At 38.8% G+C, this 20,313-nt stretch overlaps 1 protein-coding gene across 1 annotated transcript; it reads left to right on the top strand.

Moving 5' to 3' along the window:
* The first annotated feature begins 6 nt into the window (after window positions 1-6).
* rtcb (RNA 2',3'-cyclic phosphate and 5'-OH ligase) lies at window positions 7-14,981 on the top strand. Its single transcript, XM_085768849.1, has 12 exons — window positions 7-196; window positions 1,258-1,336; window positions 1,466-1,533; window positions 2,993-3,092; window positions 4,540-4,696; window positions 6,680-6,836; window positions 7,550-7,709; window positions 8,812-8,987; window positions 10,168-10,356; window positions 11,749-11,859; window positions 12,655-12,774; window positions 14,551-14,981. The coding sequence occupies exons 1-12, from the start codon at window positions 104-106 to the stop codon at window positions 14,656-14,658; spliced, it is 1,518 nt and encodes a 505-aa protein (XP_085624975.1). The 5' UTR covers window positions 7-103; the 3' UTR covers window positions 14,659-14,981.
* Window positions 14,982-20,313: the final 5,332 nt, after the last annotated feature.

Genomic DNA, 20,313 nt, shown 5'->3' with positions numbered 1-20,313 from the left:
CTGCTGCTGTTGGCACTTGGCTTCAGAGACCGGCGGTGCAGCAACGCAGCGTTAATAATACACAAAAAAACAAATTAATTAAACACATTTCAGTGTCAGAAAAATGAGTCGAAGCTACAACGATGAGCTGCAGTACCTGGACAAGATCACCAGCAACTGTTGGAGGATTAAAAAGGGATTTGTTCCCAACATGAGGGTGAGTGAATGAAGGAGCTGCTAACGTGGCTAACCTGTTAGCTCAGACAGACAGTCAGTCAGTCAGTCAGCACATGTTGGAGAGTTTATTATTACACTTTAACCAGACAGAAACACTTTAAATCAGACAACAAATGAATAAATGTAATATATTTACAATAAAATGTGCAGGAAAACCAGCTGCAAACTGACGTCACAGCTGCTGACCAGGCTTAATGATGTAATAAAGTGAAAGGGAGGATCCTGCTCATCTGATGTAATAAAAACTCTAATATTAATAAAATTAGTAACAAAAGAGATGATTATTATACAGTTAACTATAATTAACTGCTTTACTGACCTAAATGCAAAATCTAAACCAGCAAGAATCCAATAAATAGAGATCAAGAAAGAAAAAAAACAATCACAGACCAAAATGTTTTTGCTATAGAAAGGTGGGTTTCTGAGTTTTTAATCTTCATAGGTATGGAGAGAATAAACAACACTAAGTTTAAGACTGAAACCATTTGGAATCAGGTGCACCATTTCAAATATATATATATTTTTTTTTTTTACAAAAGCAGATGATAATTTCTCTGTTTCTGGTCTTGCTTTGTTTCAAATCTGATCTAAACCTGTGTAGGATCATTTTAAAAAACCTTTTGACAATTAAATTGATACTCAATGAAGAGAATATGCACTGTGTATTCTCCCTCTATGGAGTATTGTTGTGTTTTTTGTTTTAGTTTGCCCGTCTTTTCTGTTTGTATTTGTCAAGGTTTTTGATTTGTATGTTTTATTGTCAAGTGTAAATATTATAAAGTATGAATAAGAAAAAAGAATCAAATAAATATGATAAATGGAAATGAATATTATCATGTTGACAGATAGACAGATAGATAGATAGATGGACAGACAGACAGACAGACAGACAGATAGATAGATAGATAGATAGATAGATAGATAGATAGATAGATAGATAGATAGATAGATAGATAGATAGATAGATAGATGATCAATAGATAGAAGGATAAACCTGTGATGTAACCACCTTGATGACATCATTTCCTGTCTGTTGCTCAGGTTGAAGGGAACTTCTACGTCAACGACTCTCTGGAGAAGCTGATGTTCGAGGAGCTTCGTAACGCCTGTCGAGGAGGAGGTCGGTCGCCTGACACCTGACTGACACGACCCACAATGCATCACTTCCTCTGATGTCTCTCCTCTGATTGGTTCACACTTTATTATTTATTTATTTATGTATCATTATTATTATATTTTTCCTCCTCAGGTGTGGGCGGCTTCCTTCCCGCCATGAAGCAGATCGGCAACGTGGCGGCGCTGCCCGGCATCGTGCAGGTGAGTAGCGAGACTTAGTGATGGGCAAATGAAGCTTTTGTGAAGCACTGAACCACTTGAGCCAATTGTTTCGAAAATGGGTTCATTACTCGAAGCTTCATTTAGAGAGAGACCTCTCCTGGCGAAGTGCGAGGCTGCAGTCAAAATGAGGCAGTCTAGTGGGTGGACTAGAGGGTTTTAATTGCGCACTCATACATGCGCACACACCTCAATAAGCAGAGTTCGTGAAATCACTTTAGTAGATAACACTTTTGTTCTAAAGTGCCTTCGCTTTGATCACCCTTGGATTTAAAGAATCCTTTATTTAAAAGTGTACTGATGTGTTAGCCAGATTATTATATTTGACCAAGGGGGCAGTTGTCGGTCTGAGGAGTGAAGCTCACTTCCGCGTTCAAAAAGCTGCAATCCCCTGGGCTGTTGCTGGGGGCTGGCTCCAGAAGGGAGCAACTCCAATCGAGCCCCATGTTAAAATAGCCGATTTTACAGCTTAAAAAAACATATTTACAGCCTGGTACATTTTATTTTTTTGGTCTCAATCGATAGTTTCTACCCCCGCACACACTCTGAGGGGGGTGAATTTTTTTTAAACTCTACCGTTTTACTATTATTAGGTTTAAAGTTCTGGCCAATTAGGGCGCAGAACCGTTGAGTGACAGGTCCGGCGACCGCTGCTTCGAGGCCAGTGGGCGGGCTCTCGGCCGGCCAACGGCCGCACCGCTCCAAATATGGCAAGTAGAATCCAACATGGCGCGGTTCAAACCCCCGTAGTAGCGGCACAAAACAGACTCCCCCAAACCAATGGGTGACGTCACGGTGCTACGGCCGTTCTTTATACAGTCTATGTATTTGACATGACCTGCACGGGTCTCGAACCCGGATATCCCACACTGCAGGCGGCGATACTAACCGCTTCGCCAAATCATTCCTCTGCTAACAGCCGCGACACGTTGTCAATTCTCTGGTACATCGCGATTCGCGACTGTAGCTATATCCACGACCACGGACCTTCGTTACATGCACGCACACACTATTTGCAAATGAAGATTTGATGAGTGTTTGTTTTTTGTTCACAATTTCTCCACAATTCTCGCTCGCAAGAAACAGATGATGCTTGTGTGCGTTTGAAATGGATGAGGGAGGGTACACGCTTTCAGAATCGAGACCAGTCAGTGGGTGAAGCAGCTTTAGTCCAGTCAGGTGATTCATTCATTCAGGCAGTGAAGCAGTTAACTGCTTCGGACGTCATATGTCACGTGATTTTTTCCGCACCGAAACAAGCTTTGAAACAGTGGTTCGATGTTACTGGTTTGAAGCACGTATCGAAGCTTCAGTGTCGGACTGCCATCACTAGCGAGACTGTTGATAAACCGTCAGAGACACGAGGATGAGGATGAGGATGAGGAGGAGGAGGAGGAGGAGGATGAAGGTCTGAGCTCGTCTCTTTCTTGTCGTCCCTCAGCGCTCCATCGGTCTCCCAGATGTTCACTCTGGATACGGCTTCGCCATCGGAAACATGGCGGCCTTCGACATGGAAGACCCCGAGGCCGTGGTGTCTCCAGGTGAGTGACGCTGCTGCACCGGGACATTCAGCCTCCTTCTGGTTTTTAAATGTTTTAAAGGGATACGCCAACATTTTTTTTTTTTTCGTGTCTTGCCTCACTCTCGAGTCCATGACCAGCAGATAGACACCATCCTTTCCACTGTGCGTGCAGTAACCATGGAGATAGAGCCGTATCGCCGTAATTAGCTTAGCTCAAACACTGGAAGTGTATAGGTAGTGTTAGCCTGCCTCCACCTAAAGTCGCTAATTAGCTTAGCTCAAACGCTGGAAGTGTATAGGTAGTGTTAGCCTGCCTCCTACCTAAAGTCGCTAATTAGCTTAGCTCAAACACTGGAAGTGTATGGGTAGTGTTAGCCTGCCTCCTACCTAAAGTCGCTAATTAGCTTAGCTCAAACGCTGGAAGTGTATAGGTAGTGTTAGCCTGCCTCCACCTAAAGTCGCTAATTAGCTTAGCTCAAACACTGGAAGTGTATAGGTAGTGTTAGCCTGCCTCCTACCCGAGCTGAAATCAGCAGTCAGAAGCTGATTTCATTTTAGCTCTAAACTCTGTAAATATTTCACTTTATCCACATTTCAAACATGTTTAGGTGAGAAAGTAGCCGTTTAGATCAGCAGCGTGTCGTTAATATGTCTAAATACCAGCTGTTTACAATTTTGTTGGTACGTATTCGGCCCTTTACATACAGAAAACCATGACGATAGAATTTGTGCTTTTACTTTGAAATAGGAAGCTAACCTAACCCTCGATGTAGCTAGCTTGAACCAAAATAAAGCGTCTTTGCTTGAACCCTCCGTTTTGACCGATCTGGTCCCGTTAGCGGCATTTGACCGCTCAAGATGCCTTACCGGAGAGTTTTGTAGCTCTGAGACGAAGATCGGCCCGCCGGTTTCCGTTTAGAGTTGCTGAAGAGTTTCTCTGATGACTTTAGGTGGAGGCAGGCTAACACTACCCATACACTTCCAGTGTTTGAGCTAAGCTAATTAGTGACTTTAGGTGGAGGCAGGCTAACACTACCCATACACTTCCAGTGTTTGAGCTAAGCTAATTAGCGACTTTAGGTGGAGGCAGGCTAACACTACCCATACACTTCCAGTGTTTGAGCTAAGCTAATTAGTGACTTTAGGTGGAGGCAGGCTAACACTACCCATACACTTCCAGTGTTTGAGCTAAGCTAATTAGCGACTTTAGGTGGAGGCAGGCTAACACTACCTATACACTTCCAGTGTTTGAGCTAAGCTAATTACGGCGATACGGCTCTATCTCCCTTGTTACTGCACGCACAGTCGAAAGGATGGTGTCTATCTGCTGGTCATGGACTCGGGAGTGAGGAAAGACATGAAAAAAAAATGTTGGCGTATCCCTTTAAGGTTAATTTAAAATCAAACTGAAACATTTTAATAAGAAAACGACTGAAATGTTTTAAAGTGCTGGTTTCCTCCTGTAGGGGGCGTCGGCTTCGACATCAACTGCGGCGTCCGTCTCCTGAGGACGAACCTGGACGAGCGCGACGTGCAGCCGGTGAAGGAGCAGCTGGCCCAGTCGCTGTTCAACCACATCCCAGTGGGAGTCGGCTCCAAGGGAGTCATCCCCATGGGGGCCAAGTAAGACCTGGTCCCACCCAGACTCAGACTGAGACCAGGGGCCGGGTTTATCAGGAGTTATAGACGTTTTAGTCTGAAGAGCAGAGGATTAGTGGCGTTAAGTCTGACTCTCAAGCTTCAGAATCAGGAAACATTTATCTTTGATTCATTCCCAATGTATAGACCTGTATTTAGTATTATTTTTAGGGCTGACCCGATTATCATATTTTGATAATCGAAGCTTAGCGACGTAAAATCAATCAAAATCAAAGCTTCAACGGCCGGGGGGGGTTGTGCGATCATAACGTCCAACCGGTAGCGGAAAGTAGCGGAAATAATGAAAGTAATGGCAAACAAACACTGCATATCTCCAAAATCTGGCAGGTGCCAAGTAGCCTACTCATTTTAATGTAACAATTGTCGATGAGAACCGTGTCAAAAAGGAAAAAAGGAAAGAAAAAAAAAAACAGGACTTCATGATCGATTACCATGGCAACGAACGAAGCTTCGAAGCTTCGATTTTTTTGGGTCAGCCCTAATTACTTTGTAGGTTATTGTCAAAATACAGTTGAATTTAAACTCCCATTGGCCATTTAACTACTCACTGAGATATCTCTAAAGGTGCATTCACACTGGACCTTTTATACTTTAAAGCAGTACTAAAGAACTTTCAGTTTTGGTTGAGTTTGGCGGCGCCAGTGGCCCAAAGTGGTAGTGTTTTGCCTGAAGGAAGACTCCATTTCCCATGAACACTAGCGTGAAGCCCTGTAAATATCCTGATCTCCCGGTGCATGGAAATTAACAGAAGACGTCCAAACTAAGTTTCTGTTTCCAGCGGATCATTTCTCAGTCAACACACATACACAATCATTGCTGCTCCCTCCTCGTCGTGACTCGCGAAAGTGAAAGTGAAACTTAAAGCTCCAGTTGGTAAGTTGACGAAAGTGAAAGTAAACTCCGCGACTTGGTCGGAAATTTCAAGACAATACTCCGTCAGGTCCCTTTATGAACCTCTGCCAAAGAGTTTATAAACCGTCTTTGCCTCTGCCAAGCGCCCCACACACACACAGACACACACAAAGTAGCCATAAACGCACCCACAGAAGATGTACCGTACCCATAGCACGACGTGTAGGAGCGGCGATTGGCTGCTCCTCCTGCTCCCTCTACCTGACTGGTGGAGAATCGTCGGGCGCGGTGGATTTTGGCAAATACGATTACAGGCTGTAGGTGGAGCCAGAGGAGTTGGATTTTGTCCTAAATTACTCATTTAATGTCTGACCATCAGAATATAGTGACAGTTCCAGCAAATATGACTGAATAATTGTTACCAACTGAAGCTTTAAGTGAGAGCCGGGTTCCTACCATGCTCCTCAAAGCTGCTTAGTGCCAGTGAAGGTGATACAGACCATAATGATACAGACCCCCTCAGGCCGTGACAGAGGTGTCATTCAACTTGTTGTAAGTCGATGTATCATCACAAAAGTTATGAAAATATTTTATGAAGGTTGAAAAGTTCCTTAGTGTTGGTTTAAGTCAGTGCAAATGGGCGACAGAGCAAAAAATCGCTCGTCACTCGAGATGAGAAATCCCAAGTCTCTGGCTGTAAGTCGCTCAGCGCTGATTGGCTGCTGTAATCCTGGTGGTGCTGGTGAACAGAGAGACATGGCAGTGGGCATGACGTCATCAAAGGTGAGAAAAAAATCAAAGCCCAAAGGGCGAGTCTTTGCCAAACTGACGAGCGACAAAGGAGCGATACGAGCGACAGCAACAAAAATAAAAGGTTCGGTGTGAACGCACCTTAAGATATTTCTATATTCTTAGAGAAGGATTCTCTTCAGTGATTGGTAGTTCCTATGGACTAATGGAAGTGGCATCATCTATAAGTCGACTTTTAGTGTTACTAGTGATTATAAGAAACTGGATAAATACGGCCTCTGATCCCAGGACAAGACCAACCTGTCTCCCCTATCTTACCTGTCTGTCTCTCTGTCCCCCCCCCAGAGACCTGGAGGAGGCCCTGGAGATGGGGGTGGACTGGTCCCTGAGGGAGGGCTACGCCTGGGCCGAGGACAAGGAGCACTGTGAGGAGTACGGCCGCATGCTGCAGGCCGACCCCAACAAGGTGTCGTCCAAGGCCAAGAAGAGAGGCCTGCCGCAGGTATCCTAGCAACCACCGGGGCTGCAGCGCTCTACATGTCTGTCCAGACTCAGATCCAGGTCCAGGTCACCACAGAACCAGGACTGTGGACTTGTTTTAAAGAGACAAGTCTTTAGAATGAAATAGTGGTGAAATATGGGGGAATGCATGTAAATCATAGACTCAGTCAAGTTATAAAAAAGAGCCATAATAGATCTATATAATTCCAATTATAAAACTATAAAAATATTATAAAATATAGAAATATTGCCAATTTACATCCAGAATTTTTTTTTTAAAACAGACAAATCCATTATAACAGAGAAGTTCAATAAACAATCTGAAGAAGGAAACCAAAGAATCAGGATCAATCAAAACAAATATGATACAGAAATACGACCTGGAGTTCACAAATGATATAAAAAATGTTGCATGGCGACATTTTTCAGACCTGGATGATGAGCAGCCATTATTTAAATTCATTTTATTCTTGTTTTTTGCTTTGATTCATAAATTATCTAATGTGTAAAAGCATTTCTTGAGATAAGGGTTAAACCACATTTCATTCAGGAGTTGGATTTAAAAAAAAAATACTTTAATACTGTTCTTATTGTCTCGTTTTTTCAATGAATGAAACAAATAAATAAACAAACTAGAATCATAGACGTAAAAAACCTGAACATCATCACCGTGGAGACAGACTGAGACCGCGTGTGTGTGTGTGTGTGTTGAAGCTGGGGACTCTGGGAGCTGGGAACCACTACGCTGAGATCCAGGTGGTGGACGAGATCTACAACGACTACGCCGCCAAGAAGATGGGCATCGACCACAAAGGCCAAGTGTGTGTGATGATCCACAGCGGCAGCCGAGGTCTGGGACACCAGGTGGCCACAGGTAGGAACTGCACCCCGACACATGCTGTTGTAGTTTTAATGCAGAATACTTTTTACTTTTACTTAAAGTGATACGCCAACATTTTCTTTTTCCATGTCTTGCCTCACTCCCGAGTCCATGACCAGCAGATAGACACCATCCTTTCGACTGTGCGTGCAGTAACAAGGGAGATAGAGCCGTATCGCCGTAATTAGCTTAGCTCAAATTATGCTGGAAGTGTATAGGTAGTGTTAGCCTGCCTCCTACCCACCCTTTCATTTTAGCTCTAAACTCTGTAAATATATCACTTTATCAACATTTCAAACATGTTTAGGTGAGAAAGTAGCCGTTTAGATCAGCAGTGTGTCGTTAATTTGTCTAAATTCCAGCTGTTTACAATTTTGTTGGGACGAATTCGGCGCTACTCAAGCTAGCCGTTGTGACCAACGCACTTCCGGTTACTTTCACAAAATAAAACACCCGTTGCCCTTTACATACAGAAAACCATGACGATAGAATTTGTGCTTTTACTTTGAAATAGGAAGCTAACCTACCCTCGATGTAGCTAGCTTGAACCAAAATAAAGCGTCTTTGCTTGAACCCTCCATTTTGACCGATCTCGTCCCGTTAGCGGCATTTGACCGCTCAAGATGCCTTACCGGAGAGTTTTGTCAGCTCTGAGACGAAGATCGGCCCGCCGGTTTCCGTTTAGAGTTGCTGAAGAGTTTCTCTGACTTTAGGTGGAGGCAGGCTAACACTACCCATACACTTCCAGTGTTTGAGCTAAGCTAATTAGCGACTTTAGGTGGAGGCAGGCTAACGCTACCTATACACTTCCAGTGTTTGAGCTAAGCTAATTAGCGACTTTAGGTGGAGGCAGGCTAACACTACCCATACACTTCCAGTGTTTGAGCTAAGCTAATTACGGGCGATACGGCTCTATCTCCATGGTTACTGAACGCACAGTTGAAAGGATGGTGTCTATCTGCTAGTCATGGACTCGGGAGTGAGGCAAGACACACACAAAAAAAAAATGTTGGCGTATCCCTTTAAAGTACTATACAATTGGAATAAATAACAATCCTCTTACTTGAATAAAACTTTTGGCTGCTCAACCCACCAGATGCCCTGGTTGCCATGGAGAAGGCGATGAAGCGGGACAAGATCGTGGTGAACGACCGTCAGCTGGCGTGCGCCCGCATCACGTCCCAGGAGGGGCAGGACTACCTGAAGGGAATGGCCGCCGCCGGCAACTACGCCTGGGTCAACCGCTCCTCCATGACCTTCCTCACCAGACAGGTAGCTCACAGCGCTCCTCCTCGGAAACTACAGCTTGAAATATTAATATGACTTTATTCTTGTAAAATTTTGACTTCATTCTTGTAAAATTTTGACTTCATTCTCGTAAAATTTTGACTTCATTCTCGTAAAATTTTGACTTCATTCTTATAAAATTTTGACCTCATTCTAGTAATATTATGACTTTATTCTAGTAATATTATGACTTAATTCTAGTAATATTTTGACTTTATAATAGTACAATTATGAATTTATTCATGTAAAATTATGAATTTATTCTTGTAATATGACTTTATTCTTGTAATATGACTTTATTCGAGTAATATTTTGACTTTATTCTTGTAATATGACTTTATTCGAGTAATATTTTGACTTTATTCTCGTAAAATTATGACTTTATTCAGGTAATATGACTTTATTCGAGTAATATTTTGACTTCATAATAGTAAAATTATGACTTTTCTGTAAAATTATGACTTTATTCTAGTAAAATTATGACTTTATTCTAGTAATATTTTGACTTTATAATAGTAAATTCATGACTTTTCTGCAAAATTAAGACTTTAGTCTAGTAATATTTTGACTTTTTCTTGTAAAATTATGACTTTTCTTGTAAAATTATGACTTCATTCTTATAAAATTTTGACTTCATTCTCGTAAAATTTTGACTTTATTCTAGTAATATTTTGACATAATTCTAGTAATATTTTGACTTTGTTCTCGTAAAATTTTTACTTTATTCTCATAATATTCTGACTTTATTCTAGTAAAATTATGACTTTTCTGTAAAATTAAGACTTTATTCTAGTAATATTTTGACTTTATTCTTGTAAAATTTTGACTTTATTCTCTTAAAATTCTGACTTTATTCTAGTAAAATTATGACTTTTCTGTAAAATTAAGACTTTATTCTCATAATATTCTGACTTTATTCTAGTGAAATTTTGAACTTTTTCTCGTAATATTATGACTTTTTTTTAAATATAAAATTATGACTTTATTCTCAAACTCTGCGAACATTATTTTTCTCATTGTGGCCCTAATGCTCCGTCGTATTTCAGAGATATGAGTTTTAAAAGACAATCTGTCATCCAACCAAATGCCCAGACAGACAGACAGACGAATCAGAGCCCTAGCTCCTCCTTGACCCGTCTCTCTGCCCTCTGATTGGCTGTTTCAGGCGTTCTCCGAGGTCTTCAGCACCACGCCCGACGACCTGGACATGCACGTCATCTACGACGTGTCCCACAACATCGCCAAGGTGGAGGAGCACATGGTGGACGGGAAACAGAAGACGCTGCTCGTCCACCGCAAAGGCTCCACCCGGGCCTTCCCCCCGCACCACCCGCTCATCCCCGTGGACTACCAGGTACGTAACCCAGCGCACCCTCAAACCGCTCAGTCAGAACTGCCAAAGATCCTCTACTCTGACAGGATGTCTCACTACAAGCTGCTCAGTGACTGGGTTAAATTACGTTACTGTCAATTTACCTAACGTTTCACTGAATTGGTAGGAATTTAAATGTTAGCGTGTCTGTCACTTGTTAGAAGAAAAATTGTGACATCCCGAGTCGTTACCATGGAGATCTGTAACAGATCTAGGGAGTGTGTTGTTGTTGAGACAGAGACAGGTCTGGAACAAAGTTCATTTTCTCCTGATTTGTCTGAAATTTGTCCATTTTCATGTCTAAACCCACACGGAAAGAACCTATAGGTTTTAATATAGGTTTGAATATATGTGACATACATAAATGTGGCCGTTTTCATATATACGCATATATGCTAATATATATGGTGCATATATGCACAGATAAACTGCATATAGGTTTCATATATGCGCATATATATCCTATATAATAATAAGACTTTATTAATAATAAGACTTTATTAAAGCAGAAGTAAGTGGTCCGGTCGTTTTGGCTAATGCTGCGTTCCAGGCAGGTTTTTGAAATCGTAAATTACAGCTTCAAGTCACAATTTATGACTTTGTAGCGTTCCAGGCAACCCACTCGTGTTTCTCCGACCTGTTTTACCTGTGAAAGTCACTATAACGGCCACTCGTAACTTCTGACCCGTGAACTCGTACCAGATCGAACTGGTACGACTTCACGGTCGGAAAAATACGAGTTTCCTTGAACGCACCGTAACAGTCCTCGTCCCTACGTCGCCACATTCACGGCGTCCCTTGGCTGCACACACAGCCCTGCATGCCGTTCTCTCTCCTCATTGGATAAAAACTGTAGGATACGAGAAAAGTTTTCTCCTGGGCTCAGAGCAGAGCAGAGTGACTGACAGACCCGTGTTTCAGACCAAACACTCTATAGAAGTGATTGCTGTCGGAAGATATAACTATTTAAGACTTATATTAACACAAATATATCACTTACTTCTGCTTTAAGGACACAATCAGAGGTCCATAGGAGGATATATCATGAGGATATATGCAGATATATGAAACCTATATGCAGTTTATCTGTGCATATATGCACCATATATAATTTAGCATACTATATGCATATATATGAAAACAGCCACGTATATTGAAACGTATATTAAAACCTAAAGGTTATTTCCGTGTGGGAATGTTCAGGAGAGACGTGTCTTGTCTAATATTTACTTCAGTGACAACAGGAACTACGGAAACTGACTCGTAGTGGAGCATCTTGTTTCTAAACCGTCTTTGGCGTCGCTGCTGCTCTGACCCAGGTTTCCTTCTCCTTCTCCTTCTTCTTCCTCTCCTTCTCCTCCTCTGTGGTGTCAGCTGACGGGTCAGCCGGTGCTGATTGGAGGGACGATGGGAACCTGCAGCTACGTCCTGACGGGGACGGAGCAGGGCATGACGGAGACCTTCGGCACCACCTGCCACGGAGCGGTGAGACTCAGTCCACATGTTTGATCCCCCACATGACCAAGGGCGTCAGTTTACTTTGAAAGGTGGTGGGGACAATGACCATATGCCCCCCCCCACCCCCACCCCCGACCCTGGACCCGATGCGGTCGGACTGACTAGCATTATTTTTTAAATTAATTCTCCGCAAAAAAAAAAAAAAAAAGAAGCCCATAGTTGTGTTTAGAGACGTGACAGGTGGAGCATGACAAGCTGGTGATCAGCTGTGGTCATTGAATTGTTAGACTACACTACAGTAGGTCATTTCAATTTGCGCATCTGTGTTTTTTCCTTTTTATTTTTTTATAACATTTATATGCGCATCCAGCGCGAGAGAAGCAGCGGGTGCACCAGATGATTGCCAACCAGCAAAAACTGAAACGAGGCGGTTATAGAGAGGAAAAACACAGAATATACAATATACTATGTCCAAAAGACTGGAATGGTGGCTCAGGTTTAGTGATGAGGAAACTGTCACTGTCAGCAGCTGCTCCAAACAGACACGTCACTAACTTTATTTTGAAAGGACAGATTAGATGTTGATTTTGTTAACAGTGACTTTGCACCCAAACATTAAGCATACCGGGTGCTGTCCGGTACAATCGGCTGCCTATTCTGTCATAGTTTATCAACGTGTTTTCGTCATTCTCCATTAGGATAATGTTAAGTTCATTTTGTGGTGGGGACATGTCCCCAGCGTCCCCAGCGTAAATGACGCCTATGTACATGATGATGATGATGATGATGATGATGATGATGATGATGTCATCTCTCTCTCAGGGTCGCGCCCTCTCCCGAGCGAAGTCCCGCAGGAATCTGGACTTCCAGGACGTTCTGGACAAACTGGCCGACCAGGGCATCGCCATCCGGGTGGCGTCGCCCAAACTGGTCATGGAGGAGGTGGCGGCCATGTTTTTATTATTATTTACATGTGACGATGTTCAGATTTACTTTTTTTTTTTTAATTTTTATCTGAAAGATTTTTGATATAAAAATGATCTCTTCAGTTTTTTATTGTATATTTTTTGCTTATTTATTTAAAGGGATAGTTCACCCAAAATTGAAATGTCCCTCATTACCTCCTCCCCCTCATGTGGACTAAGGGCTGGGAGAAGTTTCAGAGTCCTCCGTGGCTTCTCTGAGTTACAGGGGGTCTCGGCGTAGCAGAGCATGTCCATATGACGGTTGCTAATGGATACCAACTGTCTTCGTAACAAAAAGACACACCAAAAAACATCCAGATATCTCCATGCTGCTCGTATGTAATGTCCGTCTTGTATTGAAGCCCAGACATGAGAAATTGTCCCGAAAGAATTTGATGAACCAGGAAGAGAAGCTTCTAGAGCTTCCGCTACAAAACAAGTTTGAAATATAGACTTATTTAATTTTTTTCGGGACAATTTCGCATGTCGGGGCTTCAATACAAGACGGACATTACATACGAGCAGCATGGAGGTATCTGGATGTTTTTTGGTGTGTCTTTTTGTTACGAAGACAGTTGGTATCCATTATCTTTTTTTATCTGAAACATTTTCAATATAAAAATTATCTCTTCAGTTTTTTATTGTATATTTTTTGCTTATTTATTTATAGTGGGGCGGATTAGCTCAATATTTTACACCAATCGTTCACTTTGTGATAAAAGCATGAAATTTGGTGGATGTGTTGGTGAATATGTTTCAAACAAATCTGGATATTGGGCCACCTCAAAAGCGCCCCCTAGTGGCCGTGGCAGCCATTTATTATGCGAATAAATGAATGATGAATAAAAACTGCCCTTTTAATAATATCAACTGGTGATGTATTGTATATTGTTGGAAAGCCTGATTAGTCACCTTTACAACGAGGTGCAGCTTGTAAGGATCGTGCATTCATGGAATGAGCAACGGGGCTAAACGTGTGGGTAGCGCCCCCCCAACAATGTGCATCCCCTGTGGGGCGGATTAGCTCAATAAATCACAAGAATGGTTTATTTTGTGGTAGAAGCACAACATTTGGTGGAGGTGTTGGTGGATACATTTTTGAAACATGGTTTTTAAGGACCCTTAAGATGTCTACTTAAGATTTTTGCTTGTAGTTGACCCGGGCAACAAGCAAAAATAAACAATTGTTAAATAAACAATTCTTGTGATTTATTGAGCTAATCCGCCCCATAGGGGATGCACATATTTAGGGGGGCGCTACCCACACGTTTAGCCCCGTTACTCATTCCATGAATGCACGATCCTTACAAGCTGTACCTCGTTGTAAAGGTGACTAATCAGGCTTTCCAACAATATACAATACATCACCAGTTGGTATTATTAAAAGGGCAGTTTATATTAATCATTCCTTTATTTGCGTAACAAATGGCTGCCACGGCCACTAGGGGGCGCTTTTGAGGTGGCCCAATATCCAGATTTGTTTGAAACATATTCACCAACACATCCACCAAATTTCATGCTTTTATCACAAAGTGAACGATTGTTTAGCTAATCCGCCCCACTATTACGAATTCCTTAAATTGTGACTTGTGTTTTTTTGTTTTCATGTATTTTATTTTATATTTTAGTTGTTTTTAGTCATGTATCTTATCATTTCTTTTTGTTTTCATTTCTGAAAATTGTAATTGTATATTTAGGTTGTTTCTATATATTGCTAAAGTTGTTAATTTTTCTCTCTTTGTTTGTTTTTCAGGCTCCTGAATCGTACAAGAACGTGACAGACGTAGTGAACACGTGTCACGACGCCGGCATCAGTAAGAAGGCGATCAAACTGAGGCCCATCGCTGTGATTAAAGGCTGAAGCTGCAACAACTTTAATTTAAAGAGACAATTTATCACAAAATAACAAAAGGACATGAAGAAAAAAAAGAAAAAAAGAAGAAAAAAAAAATCACCAAGGACCGAATCCACAGGAACAAGCTGAAGATGTTCAGTTGATTTATGTTTTATTTTGTTTTGTTTAGTTTTTTTTGGGAGTTTATGTTGAAGATCAATGAAATACACTAAAAATAAGAAGAAACATTTATTTTCGGACAGAAAAAAGTTGATATTTTTCTGTTCATGCCAAATCTCTGGTCCAAAATAAAGGTGATCACTGAAAACTGAAGCTCATTGAATATTTTCTATATAGAATAATGTCATTTTCTAATTTTTCCTCTTAATAATTTCTAATCTTTGTTTTGTTTTTATGTCTGAAGTTACTGATGGAACTTGTCACTTCCTACAGACGTTTCAGAATAAAAGAGGAGGGTTACACTGCAAGCTTTTAATGTGAAACATTTTCTTTCTTTTTATTTTACTTTTGTCAGCTTAACAGCAACAGAAAAAAGCTGTTTTGTTTTGTTTTTTTGTAATTTTTGGGAGTACTTTTATTTTGGAATATTCCTTTTTATGTAATTATGAATTTAAAGACCAAAGTAAAGAACATTATTACCCAGAATTCCTTTTAACGGACAAAAGCTAAAAACACTGAGTGAAAAAACAGCAAAGTAGAAGTGACTGGAAATAATTCAGTGTTTGAGTTTAAGAGAATAAATCTGAACTTTTATTTTGAAATCTAGCTTAAATCAATACAGAACCAGAACTAGACCCAGGACCAAACCGCATACTTTCCTACTACTTATACTAACTCTGACGTCATTTTGAGTATGTGAATGCGTAGTACTATATGCGAGTTTGAGTCGGTTTGAGCATGTGAGAAGTTCAGATTCACCAGAATACCCAAGATGCAACATTTTAATATTTTTTCATTACAGTAAGCAGGGTTCCTACGCAAGTATGGAAAGTATGGAATAATATGGAATTTGATTTTATACATTTCCAGGTCTTGAAAAGTATGGAAAATGGAAACTATTGTATGGAAATATATTTATCTTAATACTTATTCAGTCTTATTCACATTTTGTATGCGCTATTGTAGGCTACCTAGCTACAATCTCCTGGAAATTATTTGGTTACATAATGGCATACAAATTCAGAATAATGAATTATTAACATGAAACACATCTATTGGCTCAAATGTCACAAATTATTTGAATTTTTTTTCTGAGACACTGCAAAAACTCTAAATCTTTCCAAGAATATTTGCCTTATTTCTTGTCAAAATGTCTCATTTCTAGTCAAAACTAATCTCTTTCCACTTAAAATAAGACTCATCACCTAAAAATTAACTTGTTTTTAGATCATTTTCACTTGTTTCAAACAAATTTTCACTTGAAATAAGTAGAAAAATCTGCCAGTGAAAGCAAGTTTTTTGTGCTTGTAATAAGAAAGAAAAAACTTGCTCCACTATCAGATTTTTTCTACTTATTTCAAGTGAAAATCTGCTTGAAAGAAGTAAAAAGTGTCTAAAAACAAGCTGCTTTTTATGTGATGAGTCTTATTTTAAGTAGAATGAGATTTGCTTTGACTAGAAATGACATTTTGACTAGAAATAAGACAAATATTCTTGGTAAGACTTTGAGTTTTTTGCAGTGGAAGTCCTTTTTACTGCTACAAGAGGAAAACATTTGTGCGATGGTGATTACAAACGATGACATAAGGTTGAGAGACGACGATACCTTTGGGAATATTTTTCTTTTGCACAACGCTGTGAACAAATTAGAATTACAAAGAGCATAAATGGTAAATGGTCTGTATTTATATAGCGCTTTACTATACCTGAACGATACCCAAAGCGCTTTACAGTACATCACATTCACACACACATTCACACACAGCATATGCAGTAAAAATGTGAAACATACATATTCAGTATCAGTTACTCCACTAAATACAGTAATGTGTAACTTTACTGTAGTTTTCACATGGCTGTACTAGTAGTGTATAGTGCTGTCTGGAGCATTTACAGGTATCATCACTTTGTGCATTGGAAAACACTTAGAGAATAAAGTGTCCTAATGAAAACATGACAAAGCCATTTGACCATCTTGTTCATAAACGATGGAGTCAGGACTTCTGACAGTTTCATTGACATGAGTAGGGGAGACTGGGGACAGTTGCAACACTTTTTACATTTTTCTCAGTTACTCAGAGACTATTTGGATTTGGCTCACCAAACTTTTATAGATTAAACATACATTTGTCAGCTAATTAGTCATACCATTTAAAGATGGTTACATATGACACATCAATCACAATATTCATTTGAATGGAAGAATCCAGACGTTGCAACTGACCCCAAACGTGGGGACGGTTGCAACACGGATCAGGGACGGTTGCAACATATTAAACATACATTACATTTCACTAATTAACTTTTGATTTTTGTCTCAATAAGCAAAGTATTCCTAAAATATGCATTGTCTTACAATAATACTATAGTATTATTTAGTTAGTTAGTTAGTAATATTTATCAGAGAACAGCCTTGAGTCAATGTGCAGAGGTTAACAGTGGTAATAAAACTCAATAGCTCAGTGTGAGACAAGAAGAATGGAACTATTTGCAATACAAGAAACTTTTATAAACATGTACTCTACGTTTGGATGATTTATTCACTGTATGACATCAAATAAATTTATTTTTCTCTAATTTTCAAAGGAAAATATATGTGGCTATACGTCTGTCCCATAGAATAAGATAAACTACAAATTGCATATTTCATTATAGGAAGTTATCTGGAGAATTATTTTGAAATCTTAGTCTCTCGTGGTTTAATATAATTGGCTGTTCTGTTCATCAGGAGGGAAAAAAATAGATATATTGTGCCTATTTTAAGCTAAAAATTTTTAATTTTATACATTTGCATTTGCATAGTGCTTCCATATTCAAATGGCAGTTGTTGCAACCGTCCCCACCCCGTCAGTCAGGACAAAACATCATGTACTAGCTAGACACAATGACACTGACACATGCTGACCATGTCATTTGATAGTCAACAAAACAGTGATTTAAACTAGGTATGTTTGGATTAATTCATACAACAGATCAGGACAGTTTGACAAAAATACAGCTCATGAAAAAAGCTACTTTCATACCCTTAAAACAACTTTGTCTCAGTACAAGCAGGAGCAGATGCTGAATATGTCTTTTCTATTATTGGTGGGTAGATGGTCTAAGTGTGAATGTGCAGTGTGAGTGTCATCACTCTAGCATGTTTCTGATTGGAGAAATAAGGCTTGTTGCAACCGTTCCTTGTTTCAACTGTCCCAGTACTTGCTTTTGAGGGATGAACGATCCATTTTGAACAAGTGACGCGCTTTTGCAGGTCATCCACTAGGTTTTGCAGTTTGTAATAATTGTTCTGAGAAATGCAACTGTTGTGCAAATGTTAAGAGTGATGTGAGAAAAAGCACCAAAGCGATTGAGAAAAACTGTAATAAAATAAATCATCACAAAACATGAATCCTGAAACAGCTCCATAGTTCAAACAGCAGGGGGCAGCACAGGACACACAGAGCCAGGCAGCATGTATATAATGTAATAAAATGTAACATAACATAATGTAAAATCATGTAATCTAACATAATGTAACATAATGTAATATAACAATATCATTTTATGTAATGTAATATGTGATATAACATAATATACTATAATATATGATGTAATGTAACATATAACATAATATAATGTAATATAATATAACATAATATCATGTAATATAACATAATATAATGTAATATAATATAATATAACAATATCATTTTATGTAATGTATTTATGTAATGTGATATAACATAACATAATATAATGTAATATAATATAACATAATATAACGTAATGTAATATAACAATATCATTTTATGTAATGTAATATGTGATATAACATAATATACTATAATATAATATGATGTAATGTAACATATAATATAATATAATTTTATGTAATGTATTTATGTAATGTGATATAACATAATCTACTATACTATAATGTAATGTAATGTAATATGTGATATAACATAATATACTATAATATAATATAATGTAAAACAGACTGGACTCGTCTCATATTTTTATTTAAAGGATAAATTCTGACAAAGTGAACCAGTTCACTGTGGTTTTATCATCGGGAATAAAAACTGTTTTTATGTTGTTGATGTTTTATTTAATCTGTAAAATGTGTTGTTGTATAATAATAATAATAATAATGTAACAGAAACTTGGACACTAGTTTGTTTCTAGACGATGTTACGATCGTATTAAATATGTTTTATATCAATAAAACAAACTCAATGAAATCTGATCAGATCAATAAATAAAATCCTGTTGTTGAACTTTTTCTTTTTTTATTAATATTTTTCCTCCTCTGGTTCTGATTACAGACGTTTCTGTATTTTCCATTTTGTCAGTCTCATTAAAGGGATAGTTCACCCAAAATTTAAATTTCTGGGAGAAGTTTCAGAGTCCTCCGTGGCTTCTCTGAGTTACAGGCAGGGCCGTTGCTAGGAATTCTGGGCCCCCTTAAAGAATACTAAAGTGGGCCCCTCCCCCTAACTTTTCCTTTTTTTTTCTTAGACTATGTATGTATTATCGTTTTTTATTTAGCCTTCTTTGTTTTGATGCTAATGCAGCATTACACTGCAAAAAACTCAAGTATCTTAGCAAGAATATTTGTCTTATTTCTAGTCAAAATGTCATTTCTAGTCAAAACAAATCTCATTCTACTTAAAATAAGACACATCATATTAAAAGTAGCTTGTTTTTAGACACTTTTTACTTCTTTCAAGCAGATTTTCACTTGGAATAAGTAGAAAAATCTAAAAGTTTTTCTTCCTTATTACAAGCACAAAAAACTTACATTCACTGGCAGATTTTTCTATTTATTGTGAATTTAAGTGAAAATGATCTAAAAACAAGTTAATTTTTAGGTGATGAGTCTTATTTTAAGTGGAAAGAGATTAGTTTTGACTAGAAATGAGACATTTGGACAAGAAATAAGACAAATATTCTTGGAAAGATGTTGAGTTTTTACAGTGTACTATGAGTATTAGTCAGGGTCTTACACAGAATAAATCAGTCATACAAAGATTAGACTACTGGGGTTTTTTATGGGCCCCACTGGGCACTGGGCCCCTAGAATTATCATCACCTTTCTCCCCTATACAACGGCCCTGTTTCTAGTCAAAACTAATCTCTTTCCACTTAAAATAAGACTCATTACCTAAAAATTAACTTGTTTTTGGATAATTTTCACTTAAATTCACAATAAATAGAAAAATCTGCCAGCGAAAGTAAGTTTTTTGTGCTTGTAATAAGGAAGAAAAACTTGCTCCACTATCAGATTGTTTCTACTCATTCCAAGTGAAAATCTGCTTGAAAGAAGTAAAAAGTGTCTAAAAACAAGCTACTTTTAATATGATGTGTATTATTTATATTATTTATAAATAAGACACATTTATATTAAGTATAATGAGATTTTTTTTGACTAGAAATAAGACAAATATTCTTGCTAAGATACTTGAGTTTTTGCAGTGTAATGCTGCATTAGCATCAAAACAAAGAAGGCTAAATAAA

The sequence above is a fragment of the Trachurus japonicus genome, chromosome 23 (assembly GCF_045865225.1).
Source record: "Trachurus japonicus isolate A0001 chromosome 23, Traja_1.0".
Taxonomy (NCBI): Eukaryota; Metazoa; Chordata; class Actinopteri; order Carangiformes; family Carangidae; genus Trachurus; species Trachurus japonicus.
The sequence above is the reverse complement of the archived record's forward strand: the minus strand, read 5'-3'. Positions and strand labels throughout refer to the sequence as shown.